This window comes from Yarrowia lipolytica, chromosome 1D (assembly GCF_001761485.1).
Source record: "Yarrowia lipolytica chromosome 1D, complete sequence".
Lineage (NCBI taxonomy): Eukaryota > Fungi > Ascomycota > Dipodascomycetes > Dipodascales > Yarrowia > Yarrowia lipolytica.
Genome location: NC_090773.1, coordinates 614979 through 630984, shown reverse-complemented (window position 1 = coordinate 630984; position 16006 = coordinate 614979). Strand labels below are relative to the sequence as shown.

At 50.4% G+C, this 16006-nt stretch overlaps 6 protein-coding genes across 6 annotated transcripts; 4 read left to right on the top strand and 2 right to left on the bottom strand.

The window, feature by feature from the left end:
- Positions 1 to 248: 248 nt before the first annotated feature.
- On the top strand, positions 249 to 1080 carry YALI1_D06302g (uncharacterized protein; the record flags this gene model as incomplete). The annotated part of the gene is made up of 2 exons (XM_502424.4): positions 249 to 356; positions 739 to 1080. The coding sequence occupies 2 exons, from the start codon at positions 249 to 251 to the stop codon at positions 1078 to 1080; spliced, it is 450 nt and encodes a 149-aa protein (XP_502424.2).
- A 958-nt stretch (positions 1081 to 2038) lies between these two features.
- YALI1_D06276g (uncharacterized protein) lies at positions 2039 to 3331 on the bottom strand (the record flags this gene model as incomplete). The annotated part of the gene is made up of 1 exon (XM_502423.2): positions 2039 to 3331. One exon carries the CDS (start codon positions 3329 to 3331, stop codon positions 2039 to 2041), a length of 1293 nt encoding a protein of 430 aa, XP_502423.2.
- Positions 3332 to 5874: 2543 nt separating this feature from the next.
- YALI1_D06251g (uncharacterized protein) lies at positions 5875 to 6519 on the top strand (the record flags this gene model as incomplete). The annotated part of the gene is made up of 1 exon (XM_502422.3): positions 5875 to 6519. The coding sequence occupies one exon, from the start codon at positions 5875 to 5877 to the stop codon at positions 6517 to 6519; it is 645 nt and encodes a 214-aa protein (XP_502422.2).
- Positions 6520 to 7680: 1161 nt separating this feature from the next.
- YALI1_D06233g (uncharacterized protein) lies at positions 7681 to 7896 on the top strand (the record flags this gene model as incomplete). Its single annotated transcript, XM_002143009.3, has 1 exon — positions 7681 to 7896. One exon carries the CDS (start codon positions 7681 to 7683, stop codon positions 7894 to 7896), a length of 216 nt encoding a protein of 71 aa, XP_002143045.1.
- A 3293-nt stretch (positions 7897 to 11189) lies between these two features.
- Positions 11190 to 15101, top strand: YALI1_D06195g (uncharacterized protein; the record flags this gene model as incomplete). The annotated part of the gene is made up of 2 exons (XM_502421.4): positions 11190 to 11300; positions 11448 to 15101. The coding sequence occupies 2 exons, from the start codon at positions 11190 to 11192 to the stop codon at positions 15099 to 15101; spliced, it is 3765 nt and encodes a 1254-aa protein (XP_502421.4).
- Positions 15102 to 15280: 179 nt separating this feature from the next.
- YALI1_D06152g (uncharacterized protein) lies at positions 15281 to 15762 on the bottom strand (the record flags this gene model as incomplete). Its single annotated transcript, XM_068282610.1, has 3 exons — positions 15281 to 15466; positions 15526 to 15663; positions 15739 to 15762. The coding sequence occupies 3 exons, from the start codon at positions 15760 to 15762 to the stop codon at positions 15281 to 15283; spliced, it is 348 nt and encodes a 115-aa protein (XP_068138711.1).
- Between the last annotated feature and the right edge of the window lie 244 nt (positions 15763 to 16006).

The following is a 16006-nucleotide window of genomic DNA, read 5'->3' as shown; positions in this document are numbered from 1 at the left end:
CAAGCCAAGGGATATGTATGGTAAGAATTTAGGCCCTCGCCCTTTTCCACATATTCGTCAGCCAGGCTGGGCTTGGGAGAGATATTAAGGTTTTAAGGTTTATTGAGAGAATGGATTTTTTGCACTCACACATAGACAGCTGGCTCGACTCGGCCGGGTAACTCTCGGCTCTTGGGAGCAGAAAGCTGTGGGCCAACCAGAGTTTAGAGAATTGGATTGGCATCATCACCAGCTACAGGACTAACAAAATGCTTTCGCGACGAGCCGTCACCATGCTTCGATCGCCTGTGGCCCGAGTGGCCCAGGTCCAGGTCCGAGGTATCCGAGCCTCCTTCGACAAGGCCGAGGAGCCCATGGTGAGTATGGGGAGTTGAACATGGAGTGCTGTTCAAGTGAAGCAGTGCAAACGAGTACTTTGAAACCAGCGGTTGGACAAGATGTTTGGAGAATGTTTTGGAAGAGCCGTTTGAGGGGATTCCCACGTGTGAAATACCGTTAGAGTGCATCTGCTCGTTCATCAGCTACATTCGATATCAACAGCATGGACAGTGTAACATGAACCGCAGTAGGGACGAGACAACAACAAGTCAATCAAACAGATGGATACCCGCGGTTGGAGGATTGATTAAAGCTGCTTCTTGACTGGATCTGAAAAGGACTTTCTAAATTCAATGCTTCCTTCCACCAACGTGAAGCCCAGTACTTGTACTCATCACCATAATTCACATACTAACCCAGCTCGGCGATTACCCCGACATTGACCCCTTCCCCGCACAGCTCAAGAACCCCTACAAGAAGTACGACGACCAGCAGGACCGACGAAACCTGGAGGAGCCCCTGAGTGTCAACGATGATCTGTACGACATGTGGTCTCCTGACCGATTCACCCACTTCAAGAACCAGGACGCCCTCAAGTACTTCATTGGTTTCCTGACCATCTTCTTCGGTGCCTCTTACGTCGCCACCTACTTTGTGCCCGAGAAGGCCGCCATCCCCCGAGAGTTCCCTTACGAGGGTCTGTGGAAGGAGTCTGGAGGAACCGAGAAGTCCAAGGCTTTCTTCGGCCAGCGATCCGAGTAGATAATGCATTTTTAAGCTAGAGATGGACGTGGCACACGACCTGGACTTCCAGGTACGCGTATTTACGAGTACTCGTGTGCGACTTGGACGCGAGTTTAGTAAGTACAAGTACAAGTAAAGGTACTCGTACCGGTAGCGCGATGTGGTTGTTCAACAGAACAATCAAACGAGAGAAGTCAATCGCTGCGTTCGTAGAGTACAGTAGAGTCTCCTAATGACCTTCATTGGTATCTGATAATGAACATACATTATGAAGACATGATGCAATGAGATTCTGTATCAGACGTAACGTATCAGATACTTGCATTTATATGAAACTGCACATACCAATGTATACTCAGGAACCCCTTGATTGATATATTATTTTACCGCACACTACGTTCTTGTGTACTGGGGATATACACAAGCATTGTATTCTTCACACTCATGCATTCCTGCATCTTGACCTCATGCATTCAAACCAGTATCTACGAGAACCACGATACAAGTCCAGAAGTAGGATTGCTAGTAACACAAGCTTTCCTCTCTCTTATAATACGACAAATTGTGTACAAGTAGCTGATCGGTCTTCATTGCCGAAATATCCCTCACTTCCATTCACTCAGACACTCAGAGTTCACCAAATATTATCGCTTAGGAGGGTTAAATTGACCACTGGTATACACAATGGAATGGAATTACTTTTGATCCGACAAGACCAACGACAGACGAAGTCAAGATACAAAAGCAATGAACAAGGAAGTGCCTGTAATTGTTTTGAAAGTGATATTATACCGTTCAAAACACCTATACAGATAATCCTACGTTGTACGCAGACTCTTCATATCAGAATACAACTACCTGTAGTCTAAGTACGACACTACATACAGTATATCTCCAGTCGTTCTTGCTACTTGTCCGCTCCATACTGCGATTTTCATTTCTTATTTACCTCCGCCAGTTATACCGGCTCATGCAATTACTGGGCGTAAACGCCATGGTAGCCCGAAGACTCAGACTCGACACGGTCTAAACGGCCGTCCCGAGCAGCAAGATAGAGCTCATTGAGCCGAGCCACAGGAATGGGCTCCGAGGGGTCCTCGCCGGGAGCCGCGGGGGCTCCAGTCACGGGAGGAAGTCCGGCGGCGTACGCGAGTGTGGTTGCGTTGGTGGACATGCCTTCCTGGTCGCCGATAGCAGGGGTCTGCAATGGAGCAGCGTGTCTATGGGCTAGTGCGGGCGACACAGGCTGGTAGGGTCCGTAGTTTTGGGCGGGGATGCCCATTTGCGGGTAGATGAGCGGCTGTGGGGCGGGTCTATACTGATGGTGATGGTGGACCTGTTGTTGGCTCTGAGACCGTCCCCAAGAGAGCCGCACTCGGCCGTTTCCAATTGGGTAGCCCTGCATCTGGGTAATTGCCATTTCTGCGGATTGTCGTTGCACGTACTGCACAAAACCACAGCCCTTTCCGGGTGGGATCTTGACGTAGGTGATGTCTCCAAAGCCCTGGAAGTATTGTCGCAGCTCGTCTTCGGACACGGACGAAGACAGGCCGCCCACAAACACAGTTGTATTGTTGGCGTCTGTGAACTGGTTGAGCGGATGTGCGGGCCCACCGTAGAAGGGCTGGTGGACCTGATGTGAGGGGGCTCCATTGGGATGATGAGGGAACGGGTGCTGCGAGTGCAGCTGCTGGTAGTGAGCCGGGGGCTGGAACTGCTGTGGCTGGAACTGCATATAAGGCTGGTGGTGATGTCGGTTTTTGGGGGTGGCGGTGGAGACTCGCAGAGGCCGGGAGCCCAGCATGTATCCTTGCATTTCCTGCAGCGCCTTTTGTTGGTCTTCCTCGCTGGAGAAGCGCACAAAGCCGTAGCCTCGCGACAGGCCCGTCACAGGGTCCGTCATGATCTTTGCGGCCCGGCACGACTCGTATCTGCTCTTGAAGGCTTGCAGCAGCTCTGGCTCGGTGGACTCGGGCGCGAGGTCGCCCACGAAGATGGAGAACTCCACGGGAGCGCCGTCTCCGTTGTCCTCTCCGAGCTTGAAGAGTCTGTCTGTGCCCGGGATGGGCTTGCCGTTGAATTTGAGGGCTGCGGCGGCGAGCTCAGGGCTAGCAAAGTCGATGAACCCATAGTTGATGCTATCTGTGAATTTATCACGTATCAGTTTCACGTTGATGTTGGTGTCGGGCCCCATGACCTGGGCCCACATGTTTTTGATGGCCGCTTCGTCCATCCACGGCTCCAGGTCGCCCATGTAGATGGTTGACATTGTCGGGATTGTGGGGTGATTGAGACAAGAGGTGTGTTGTGTTGTACTCTGTGAGAGAGAGACTGTGCTTGGGTGTGCCAGTGCCGTTTCTCTATTATCTCTGTGAAAGAATGCTGCTATGGCGAGGCGGGGAAAGGCGCTGCTTTTATTTTTTTGCTGAGAGTGACTGCCTGACGTAAGCGCTCTCTCTGGGGGGTGTCGACGGCGGTTTGCAGCGATGGTCTAGCTACTCTTGTGTCTGGAGATGCAAAGGGCTAAGGCGTAAGCTCAGAAAATGGAAAAATGCAAATGCACGAAGTTGAATTTCGTCACCAGAGTTTATTTGTGTTTGTGTGTGTGCTTGTGCTGGGTCGTGGAGCAGGCTTATGTGTAGACACCCTAATTTTCTTTTCGTCACGTTTAATATTACAGTATCCCGCCGCTCGGTTGAATATAAAACCCCCGAGAGCACGAGTATTAAGGTAGACCGCTGCGATAGTGTAGTGCCTCAAGTAGTCTCCCCTGCCAAACAAACAAGCATCTGCCGGAGCAAGTCTATTTGCCGGTGTATTCGCTTTTAGAAGCCTTCACCGTGCCTTAGTGTGTCCCGTCCTGTCTTGGCCTGAGGGTCTACACTTCCACTACAAGTAGCAAGCAATCGGCTGATCCGGGAGCAGTGTGTGCGCATAAATGAAACAGGACTCTTCCAGCACTCTCAGCACTTTGGTCGCGCCAAAGGCCTCGTTAGCCGTCGACTGGCTGTACAGAGTGCAATGTGTTGAGCCGGCTACAGTGTGTACTGTATCGTACAACAGAGGTTTGTTTGAGAGCTCGCTACAAATGTACCCGAGACGGATGCATGTTATATGAAGCATGTGCATCAGTGCACAGCACCCATACCAACCAACCAGGAGCTCACGCGTGCAACAAAAGAATTGCCAGCTTGTTGCTCATCACCAAGTCCCTTTTTGCTGTTGCCCTTTTCATTTGGCTCTCTTAAATTTTTCATCTCGGCTACGATTCCGGTGGGGACACAGCAAAGCCACAAAAGAGGAAGGAATTGCACGCGATAGGGTTGGAGACTATGGATAGCAGCAGCTTATCAGGTGGTGGAGGTGAGACGGTGGCGTTGACAAGAGTTTCGAAACCACTGAACGGAGACCGCGCTCAAAAAGCCTTGCTAATCAACAACTTGTCCACCACGGTGACACGTCGTCTTCTTCGTGCCTGGCACCCAGACTGACTCACTCTCCTCCTCCAACTTGCTCAGCTATAAATAGTGAGCCAGCGATCGGAAGCTTGTTAGCCAGACCAATCCACCATAAGCTCGCTGTTAGGGGCCAGCGGGCGGAGGGGTGGGACAAGTGTGGCACGTGACCAAACCGTCGGAGATTGAGCCCCTTTAAAATTCGCGCACTCCACACCTCTCCCCCCATCCTTGTTGTGCCCATCTTGCCACATCCTCTCATTCCAACCAACCCCTGCCCTGATGGGAATGCAGGGACTGTCGGGGACGAGATGAGGTCGAGTGACGTGGCCGCTGGGGGGCTGTGCTTATGTAAGCAGCTGGAAGCGGAGCCGACCGGTCTTCTGGGAAAGTCTAGAGTCTCCACAGCCGCATCATATCGCCGCAACTCCCGTCAAGTTGCTATAGTCGCACTCACATCCACTTTCTCTTCGTTGCGATCACACAACAGCAAACTCAAACGACAAAAAGCTTACTTGACGCTCAGGCACAACTGAGCTTGTTGGAGACATGAGCTTGGCTTGTTTGGAGGGGGTGAGTAAGAGGGGCAAGATTAGTCAGCCGGGCAGTGGCGGTGGATTGTGAAGAACGTATAGAGGCACCATCCATCGCGTTCTTGAGACGGCCGGCAACATTGTCAGGACGAAACTGCGTGTGTCTTCATCAGCCCACTTTCTCCACCAGCCCACTTTCTACACATCGCCCACGTCTCAACTGTTACACACAGCCTAACCTATTTTAGCTGTGGGTGTAAATTATACACAGTCTGGGTGTCAAGAAAATGTTCGGATCACGAGAAGTGGAAGGGTGACAAAAGAGGGTCTTGGAGGTAGCCTTGGAATAACACCTTCGAATCGTGAGATTAGAACTACAGTAACAAGACGAATACTCATAACCTTGATCCACCACGGGTGAACAGCGTGTACTGGTGCCAGTTACGAGTACAAGTACTTCTTGTCAAGCAGTGTAAGAGTATGGGTTACTTGAACAAGTCCAGTGACTGTAGAAAAGTTGACTAAGCAGCATATACAGGCACAAGCAAGTATGTTGTACAAGTACGAGTACCGGTACTTAGCACGGTACAGTATTCACACTGTGGTCGTACTACTCACAAGTTGATTTTACAGTATTTCCATTTCCACATGGTCATGTGACTTCAAACTACCTTAATACCACTGCACTGGTTTCGCTGCTAGTTACAAGTAGCTACTCATTCTTGTAGTGGTACAGTACGAACTCGTGCAATGTCCCTCCTGTTTCTTACGTAAGCATGCAACTCCCATTTTCAACCTCCCAACTCTAAGTGCACGACACGTACATGATATATTACAGTAGCGACACGCATAAGTTACATCTTCACCACACCACAATGACCGTGCCTGCTCCTATCAGCTACGACGAATCCGCCCGAAAGGTATCCATCGCCAAGGACGCCTCGCTGACCCCCGAGTACAAGAAGGAGCTGCAGATCGAGCTCGACAAGCTCAACTCCTTCGCCAAAGAGATGGTTGCATGCCCAGGATCGATTCCTCCTCCTCCCAACGAGGCCAACCGAAACCTGGCCATCCAGGTCGCCAAGCTGCGGGACTCCGGCGCTATGCAGTTCAAGGCCGGCAAGCCCCAGGAGGCTCTGACCCAGATCAACATGGCTCTGGACATGGCTCTCAAGCGACCTCTGTACGAGGCCACTGGAGCTGCCATTGCCGATGTTTCTGAGGTGCTGGCTTACCGATGCGACATCAACATGGTGCTGGGTAACTGGGCCGCGGCCTACGCCGATGCTGAACTTCTGTGTCTCATCAAGCCCCAGATCCCCCAGAACTACCTCCGAAAGGGTAAGTGTCTGCAGACAGCCACAAAGTACCTGGAGGCCAAACAGGCATACCAAAGCGGTCTCATGTACGCCGCCGAGGACAAAATTTTGTTGGGTGCCCTCTCTGAGGTCGAGGCAATGCTGGCCTAAGCCGGCGCATGGAAAAATGGTGGTTATATAGGTTTAATGTTTCAGTTTGTGGACGTGTATAGAGAGCCTTTGCGAAGATGGGAGATGTGAGATCGGTGTCAAATGGTAACAGTTTGTTGCTCACTGCATCGTTATTTCCCAGCGCTGTATCCCGAAGTAGACCAGATGGCTTTTGGCACATGCAACATTTGTACTCGTACATACTACAATGTAGTATGTACTTGTAGTATGACAGCTCAGACAATGCTACAGCATCTTCACGTTTTGTAATTGGTGTAATTATTGGAAGGTAAAAGTGCGATTATAGATCTTCTGTAAGTATTGTACAAGTGCCATAGTGAATATGATAAACAATCAAAACACAGAAGAGATATGCACACAGTCGTATTGTACTCGTAGTAAAGAACATACTAAAGATGTCTCAACGTAGAGGGTGATACGGTTCAGGAACATTCTTCTGAGAAGTAATGACAATTGAAATGATCCCTTCATCTGACATCTTTTCATCAGCGAACATTAGTCTGTTGTTATTAATTTCATACAGCTAGAAGACGTTCAAGTCCAAGTGTGATGTTCTAGGGAAAAAAAACGTCACATATGGGCACTTTATACCTCTTTCAACAGACGAAAAGCTTCACTAGCGAGTATACTGTAACACCATCATTTACCAAGTGTATGACATTTCTCCTCATACAAGCTTAGTCATCATTAACACACCAAATAGCCACAAACGAGGATCGAACCACGGAGGCTGCACCAACGACGACATCAAAATGTTCGCCGCAGTCTTGCTCTCTCGATAAAGTTACTGCTGCCTGTATTGTGTTCCTCCTCCTCCCAACTCCCAACCTTGGGGATATTTACCGTGCAGACATGCAACAGTAGTTGCAGGCCTGCAAGCGCCACCAACAATTGCTCAAAAGTCGCAATGTTAAGTGAGTCATGGGGCCTGTGAAAACACGTCATTCGCAGCGGTATTTTAGCTCGTCCGGCGATCCCAACAGTATATATAGCGTGCATATTGCTCTCCCAGATCATATTCTACACACTTTCCAAGGTAGCAAGACATCGAATAAAGTTGCCTAACTACCCTCCAACAAATCTCACCAACCCCAAGTAACTTCCTCACCCCACACTACACCACACATTACAACTACAACTATGGGTCTTCCTGTTACTTCCAAGACTGGTGACGAAATCCTTGCAAACAAGGGCGAGGGCACTCAGCATGACCATGGCCACAAGCATCACGATCCCAAGACCTTCGAGAAGAAGCCTGACACCACCCCCAACCCCGCTAAGCCCGAGGAGGTTGCTACTCAGGAGTACCTCGAGCGAATGGAGGAGGAGTACGCCAAGCGGGAGGGCGGTGCCTAATCTGTGATTATCCGGTCCAATTGAGTTTTTGATTCTAACTAATTGATAATATTTGTATTTCCAGTGTTTTACTTGTACTCGCTACTGTAGTGTGATTATGTAAACAACCAGTGGCGCCAGCACAAGACCATATGATAGGTATGATGACGATTTTTAAAGTCAAGATCACTGTGAGACCTCCGAGCTCCCAATAAAAATCACATGACTAAAAAATGTACTGCCACTGTGTTCATGGTTCCTTGCGCCACATCTGTATCGTGTATTGTACTCATACGAGGACTTTCCACCGCTCGGCTCATCGCATGGATAATGTATGATCCGGTCCGTGCGCCACAAATGGCACTACGTCATCTTGCTTCTCTTTTCTTGGAAGCAGGTAACTGAGTCAGGGTCTTCTGGGCTGCGTAATCAACCTTGTGGAGGTGGCGAATGGAAACTGACTGCGGTCATTCACTGCTCCGCCTTGAAGTGGATCTTAAGCTGGAGTTAGTCACTGGGCGGTGTAGATGAAGGATTTGAACTGAGGATAAGTTTCCTTTTCAGTATCGAGTGGTCTGGTACCATTAGGGGTATTTGTCGTTTTTAGAGTCTCTTGCACCCGAACAGCAGCTTAGCTGGCGGAGACAGCATCAAGTCATTGTGACATGCAGGCATGACTGTGGTTAATGGAACGGAATAAAACATCAATAATGATACGAGAGTACTCTAGATACGGTACTGGGACACTTGGCCAAATCATTGTCATAATCCATCCACCTTGGACTCTACCGACGGCTCCAATGTCTTTTTTTTTCATGGACTGGGGCGTAATATTCGACACGACGAATAACCCAGAGTTCAAAACAAGTTTGTTTTTACAAGTGCACAGCCCATACACGTGCTTTTCAGTCTCCATGACTCCGAACCTCAGGGGTTATGACCTAGTTCGGCATGTCTTTGCTACACCTTGATTGTCTATAACTCATTGACCTTGAGCAGCCAACTCTGTCTAGAGACGGCCCAGTTGCTACTTGTAGGTTGACGGGTTGCGTGAGAGCTGAAGATCCATTAGCTCTCTGGGTTTAATTACAGCACAGCCCCGCGCGAAGATTTTTATCTCGACTTTGTCAATGATGGTTAATGGTAGTGTTTGGCCAAGTCAATACAATGGGCTTGGCTATGGACTTGGCGAGCACTGAGTTGAAGAGGCGCAGTTTCGAGGTGGAGAGCCGTATAGTAGTGATCCCTTGAACATATTAAAACGTGCACAAGTCTTTTAGCCGGCGAGAATGGCTCAACGTCCGGCCAGAGGTTGGAATCATAAAGTCTAGAAACACCAGACAGAGCCAATTTCGGGTGATCGCACGATCTCTCGTATTGCCCGAATCTAGTTTGTAACTGGGGGATAACACATATCAGCGAAAACTATTGGTTCGGATCCACTGGAATCGCACCATAGCTGCTTATCATCTATCTATGACGGACTAGCACATGCACCTGTGTCTCTGTTTGGTTTCATAACGTCCAGCCGTATCTTCTTGGCAATGCGGTCCCACGATGCCCACCATCTCCACCTGGGCAGTGCTCATGACTTTATTTTGCAGTTTTCCCCTCCAAACCCCAAGCCGTCGTCTGCCAGGGCTCTGTCGACGAGCTGGACAGAGTATAGATACCCTGAGGAAACCCCGGCCCGACGGCTTAGGCTTATCCTCGCTATCCATCTATACAGGCCAAGACTGTGAAACCTAGAGGTGCAGTTGCCGTGCACCGGGAATGGACTTTCGGGAGTGCCGATGTTGGCCAGCCTCATTGTGACTGTACGTACGTACGAATATCAAACACAAATGGTATCGAATCGCCGGCTTTCAGGGTCAGGTGGAGGACGTATTCCCTTCAGCAGTGTTACTTCACACTATTGCCCAGCTACTCTAAGTTTGGTGACTAGTGATGTGACTCAACAGCTCAAAGTATAGAGGCGACAAACAGTGTCACAATGAGGTGAGTTTTTCCCCATTCGGACGTAACAAGAATATTTTTTTCACACGTTTCAAGGAATTCTTTGGTTGAACTACGACGTACTTGTAACTGCGACGAGTACAAATGGAGAAAGTTTGACAATGCCGTAGCGGTAGCGTGAGCTCGAGTCGTTTTACTTCTTACTGTGAGATATGGTGTTTACACAGGATGTAGGAGATGCTATGTATATAGAGCACTTTGGAGAGAGGGCGAAGCACAGCAATGGAAGCAGTTTCAAGTTCGAAACCGATCCAGTATTCGCAACTCGGTCAATCAATAACCGACTTCAACTTCAACCCATGTTTTTACCCCCATCATCCCAGATGGCATCCACTACGGCGGGGGCTGAGCCTTCGTGAGAACGTGTCTCAACAGAGTTTTGTAGCTGTGTGCCAAGAGTGCACAGCCTGGTGGGTTCTTGGGGGATGAGAGTGAGCTGGACATGCACTTGCGGTCCTCCAGAACGGCAGTGAACAGATTTCATCACGTGAACACGTTTCAAGGGCGAAATCCGCAGTCCTCGCACAGCCGGTAGTCCACCTGACCGGCTTGCTCTGGAGCAGGAAACCTGGGGGGCTGTGCAACAAACTTTTGCTGGTTTGGGACAAGATTGGTGATACTCTGCAGCCCTGAAGCACAATTGCACACGCCATAGTGCGGCTTCAACACAGAGGTGTTAGTGGATACTGCACTGATAGAGATTAAGGAGTAGATTGAGAGGGAATTGGGCGACTATTATGACGATTACAAGTCGCAAAGACCTCAACCGGAGTCGACTACAGTCCTACACAACCACCTTTCAAGTCCGCCCTGCAACCCTAAATGCACTTTTAATTTTCACCTTGAAAGGTAATCAGCTGCCCTCTGATTTGCACGTCCACGGCAAACACGAGTCAAGAGGCGAGGCGCAGCAGGCATGTACGGGGTCCGACGACCAAGCAGGCACAGACCGTGAGCTGTGAACCCTTAGAGCTGAGGTTCGGCTACTGTTTGGCTTCATCAGGCCGTAGATAGACTTTGCACGGCGATTAGCTTGCTTGTTGCCTAGGGATAGAAAGAAAGACGGCGCCGAACTAAAGTCCAAACAAGCTCTTTATTTGATGCTTAGACCACACGCGCATGCTGCTGCTGCTGCCGGAACGGCGGGGCGGCGTTTGAACAAGAGACAGGCACACACATACGGAGAGACAGGAGGTTTCACTTTTTCCTTTTGCGTTTTCCCTCTTTGGACTTTTCGCAGCCTCTCTCCTTCTCTCAGATCCAATATATTCTTGACGGTGTCTGCTGTGTGATCCGAAATGCCAGACACGACCCAAGACCCCCCGACACATACAGATAGTACGCCACAAGGTACTCCAGGTGCAATAATGAACCCCCAGGCGCCCCCCGTGATATCCATCGACACCAGTGTGAGTGAGAGGCAGTGAAGGAATCACAGTGAATGGAGCGTGCACAGTGACGGTGTGGTGTCGTCTTGTGTTGTCAAGGCAGTGATATCACATCTTGTTATGATGATGATGTGGGGTGTGAAGACCCGCAGTTTCAAACTAACCCAGATTGTCGATGCAGACGAAAAACACCCCCCGGTTCTGATCGAACCAACCAATTCATACTCCCCCACGATCAAGGAGGAAACAGCCACACCCTCGACATGTAACGACTCGGATTTTTCGACACACGCAGAAGAAGCACAACAGCACCTCAATGAAGACGCAGACGGCACACTGGCCGGAGGATACAAATGGGCCCCCAAGCAGCTCAGCCACCTGATCGACCCCAAGTCGGTGTTTGTGCTGGCAGAGATGGGTGGTCTGGAGGGACTCGCCACTGATCTCAACACTAATCTTCAGTCGGGTCTGTCCGAGGAGGACGCTGGTGCCCGAGACGCACGAATCGAAGCATACGACCGCAACATTCTTCCCGAAAAGAAGGCAAAGTCGCTCTTCTACCTCATGTGGATGGCGCTCCAAGATAAGGTGCTTATTCTGTTGACAGTTGCTGCCATCATCTCGCTGGCTCTGGGTCTGTATGAGACCTTTGGCCAGCCCGCCGAGCACGACGCCCAGGGTCGAAAGCTGCCCAAGGTCGACTGGGTCGAGGGAGTTGCAATCATGGTCGCCATTATCATTGTGGTTGTGGTTGGAGCAGGTAACGATTGGCAGAAGGAATTGCGGTTCGTCAAACTCAACAAAAAAAAGGAAGATCGAATGATTCGTGTAATTAGAAGTGGAAAGACCCAGGAAGTGCCCATCGCCGATCTTCTGGTAGGTGATCTGGTACTTCTGGAGCCTGGAGATATGATCCCAGCAGACGGTATCCTTGTTTCGGGCCACAACATCAAGTGCGATGAGTCCTCTGCTACCGGTGAGACCGACACCATGAAGAAAATGTCTGGTTTCGACGCCATGACTGCTTACGAGAGCCGGGTCGACGGACTTACTCGAGGCAAGGTTGATCCCTTCATTCTGTCTGGTTCTAAGGTGCTTGAGGGTATTGGTACCTATGTTGTTACTGCAGTTGGACCCAACTCTTTGTTTGGAAAGACCCTGCTCTCTCTCAACATTGAGGACGAGGCCACTCCTCTGCAGGCAAAGCTCAACGACATTGCCGAGGGCATCGCCAAGGCCGGTGGTCTTGCTGCTCTGATTCTGTTCATTGTTCTTTTCATCCGATTCTGCGCCCGTCTCCCCGGCAACAAGGACACCCCTGCCGAAAAGGGTAACGAGTTTATGGACATTTTGATTACCGCTATCACCATTATTGTCGTGGCTGTTCCTGAGGGTCTGCCCCTGGCTGTGACTCTCGCCCTGGCCTTTGCTACCACTCGAATGCTCAAGGACAATAACCTTGTGCGAGAGCTGCGAGCATGTGAGACTATGGGTAATGCCACCACAGTGTGTTCTGACAAGACCGGAACTCTGACTGAGAACCGAATGACTGTCACCCGAGGAACTATTGGAGTCGAGGAGTTTGCGGTAGAGGAAATCACCCAGTTCTTCGAGACTCTTCCTGCCGAGGCCCGAGAGATTCTCTTTGAGTCCATCGTGTTTAACACCACCGCGTTTGAGACCGACCAGATTGCCGACACTGACGCCGAACGGTTTGTGGGATCCAAGACCGAGACCGCTCTCCTCAACTTCGCTCACCTCTACATGGGTCTTCAAAACCTTGCCAACCAGCGAGACGCTCGTGAGATTGTACAGATTGTGCCCTTTGACTCGTCTCGAAAGTGCATGGCTGTGATTCTCAAGATGAAGGGCTTTTACCGAATGTATATCAAGGGAGCCTCCGAGGTTCTGTCTGCCCAGTCTTCAATGATCTACAACAACAATGTCGTTTCTCCCATCACTAAAGAACAGCGACAGGACATTGACCAGAAGATTCTCCACTATGGCGAGCAGTCTCTTCGTGGCATTGCTCTTGCCTACCGAGACTTTGAGTGTTCTTCCTGGCCCCCTAAGGGCATGGCCTCTTCTGACGACTCTTCACAGGCCGAATTTGAACCTATGTTCTCCGACCTGACTCTCTTTGGTCTCATTGGTATCATGGATCCTCTTCGAGAGGGTGTCACCAAGGCTGTTGCCGACTGTCAGTCGGCCGGTGTCATTGTCCGAATGGTTACTGGAGATAACGTCAACACTGCCAAGGCCATTGCTCGAGAGTGTGGCATCTACTCTGAGGGCGGCCTGGTGATGGAAGGACCTGTCTTCCGACGACTTGCCGACCACGAGATGAAAGAGATGCTTCCCCAACTCCAGGTTCTTGCCCGATCTTCCCCTGAAGACAAGCGAATTCTCGTCAAAGCTCTCAAGGAGATGGGCGAGACCGTTGCTGTCACTGGTGATGGTACCAACGATGGTCCTGCCTTGAAGCTGGCCGACGTGGGTTTCTCCATGGGTATTGCAGGTACTGAGGTTGCCAAGGAGGCTTCGTCCATTATTCTGATGGACGACAACTTCTCCTCCATTGTCAAGGCTATCATGTGGGGCCGAACCGTCAACGACGCTGTGAAGAAGTTCCTGCAGTTCCAGTTGACCGTCAACGTTACTGCTGTCGTTCTGACCTTTGTTTCTGCCGTCGTCAACAAGCACGGAAAGTCTGTGCTGACAGCCGTTCAGCTTCTGTGGGTCAATCTGATTATGGACACTCTTGCCGCTCTTGCTTTGGCCACCGACCCTCCTTCTCCTGACGTGCTGGAGCGAAAGCCCGACCGAAAGTCACAGAACCTCATCACCGTGACCATGTGGAAGATGATTTTCGGCCAGGCCATTTTCCAGCTGGGCGTTACCTTTGTGCTATTCTTCGCCGGCAAGTACTTCTGGACCGTGGATACTCCCAGACAGCAAGACGAGCTGGACGCCACCGTGTTCAACACCTTCGTGTGGATGCAGTTTTTTAACCTCTTTGTCAACCGACGACTCGATAACAAGATGAACATGTTCTCAGGTATTCACCGAAACATCTTCTTCATTCTCATTGTGGTCATCATTGGCGGTTTCCAGGTCCTCATCATGTTTGTCGGAGGTGCTGCCTTTTCCATTGTGCACCTCAACGGCGGCCAGTGGGCCACTTCCCTCATTTGTGGTGTTATTTCTCTCCCCGCCGGTATGCTTCTACGTCTAATTCCGGACGCCTGGATCTCCGCCATGTACCCCCAGTTCCTGCACAACTGGATCTCCAAGTTGTGGCGAATCATGCGACCCAAGAACAAGGAGATTGTCGAGATTCACGTTCCCCGGGACGATGGCTTCCAGGGATCCGACTACAAGTGGCACTCCGGTATTGAGGAGGCCCGTGTGCAGCTCGAGTTCATGCGAGCTCTGCGAGGAGGCCGAATGTACCAAGTACCCAACCTGGTGCCTGTCAAGATCCGACAAATGTTCCAGCGATCTAGAGCCAACTCAGTGGCTTCCCTGTCCAAGAAGGAGCCCTCAGTCAGTACGACCACCGCTAGCCCTACCCAGACCGTCTTTGATGAGTCTGGACGAGACCGATGGACCGAAAACGACGGTCACCTGGCAGTTCCCGGAGCCCACTACGGTGGATCTGGTAACGGCAACAATGGTAACACTTCCCCCACCTCTCCCGGAGGTTCTTCTTCTCGGTCTTCATCTCGGGGCTCTTCCATTGGAGCCTTGGTCATGGTTCCCGCCATTGTGGGCGGAGCGGTTGCCGGATGGAACCCAGAGCTCAAGCCTCCCTCCAACTAATGTATTTATTGACTTATTGTATAGCATGCTAATGAATTATCTATTTGATTTGATGACATCGAAAGTAAATACTTTCACCACTTTGCCGAATTATTACTCCGCTGGGCCATTGGCTGTCCTAGAGGCGGCTGCGCCCGGGGTATACTCTGCTGTGGCCCACTCTATCACATCAGTAAGGGCTAAGTAAGGCCCGCCGTCTTAGGCACCCTACAAGTAGTGCTTGTCCCAGTTTTGGCGCCCATATCCACCCAGCTCTTGTAGAAGTAGTTGATGGCATGAATGGGCTGAACTCGGGCCTTGGAGCCGTCCTTTCGAGTGTTCAGTTCCTGCGCATTGTCAGCCATCTTCGTAGTGTCTCTTTGGGCCTGGAGAATGATGAGATCATTCATCACCGAGTCCCTGATATCCCTGTAGCAGATATAACTCGCTTGAAGGCTGGGATTCGGGGCACTGTGAGAAGGGCAGGATTCTCTTCGGTGGAGTTAACGGTTTCGTAAAAGTACACCATCCAGTCGGACATGGCTATGTCGAGCATCATTCGCTTGGCGTTGGCATGCACCGGCTGGGCCAGAGGGCCTCGTTTGTTCCCGCTTGCACTCAATTGTGATTAAATTAATGGTTTTGTGAGTACAAGTACAAGTGCTTGTAGGTTGACGATCATACAGAGATGTGTAACCGGTTATTAGCTATAATTACAAGTGCGCGTCTCGGTAAGACGTGGAACGCGTTTTGGCCTATATTTATTCTGTGAAGTGTAAAAAAACAGAATATATAAGGATAACGTCCCAATATTTCCCATCTTACACCTGCAACGCTTTTACCGCCCAAGCGTGCCCATTTTCGGCCGTTTCAACACCCTGCTCGTCGTCTCTCCTCTCCCTTTGCCCTGCGTTGAACGCGTGTGG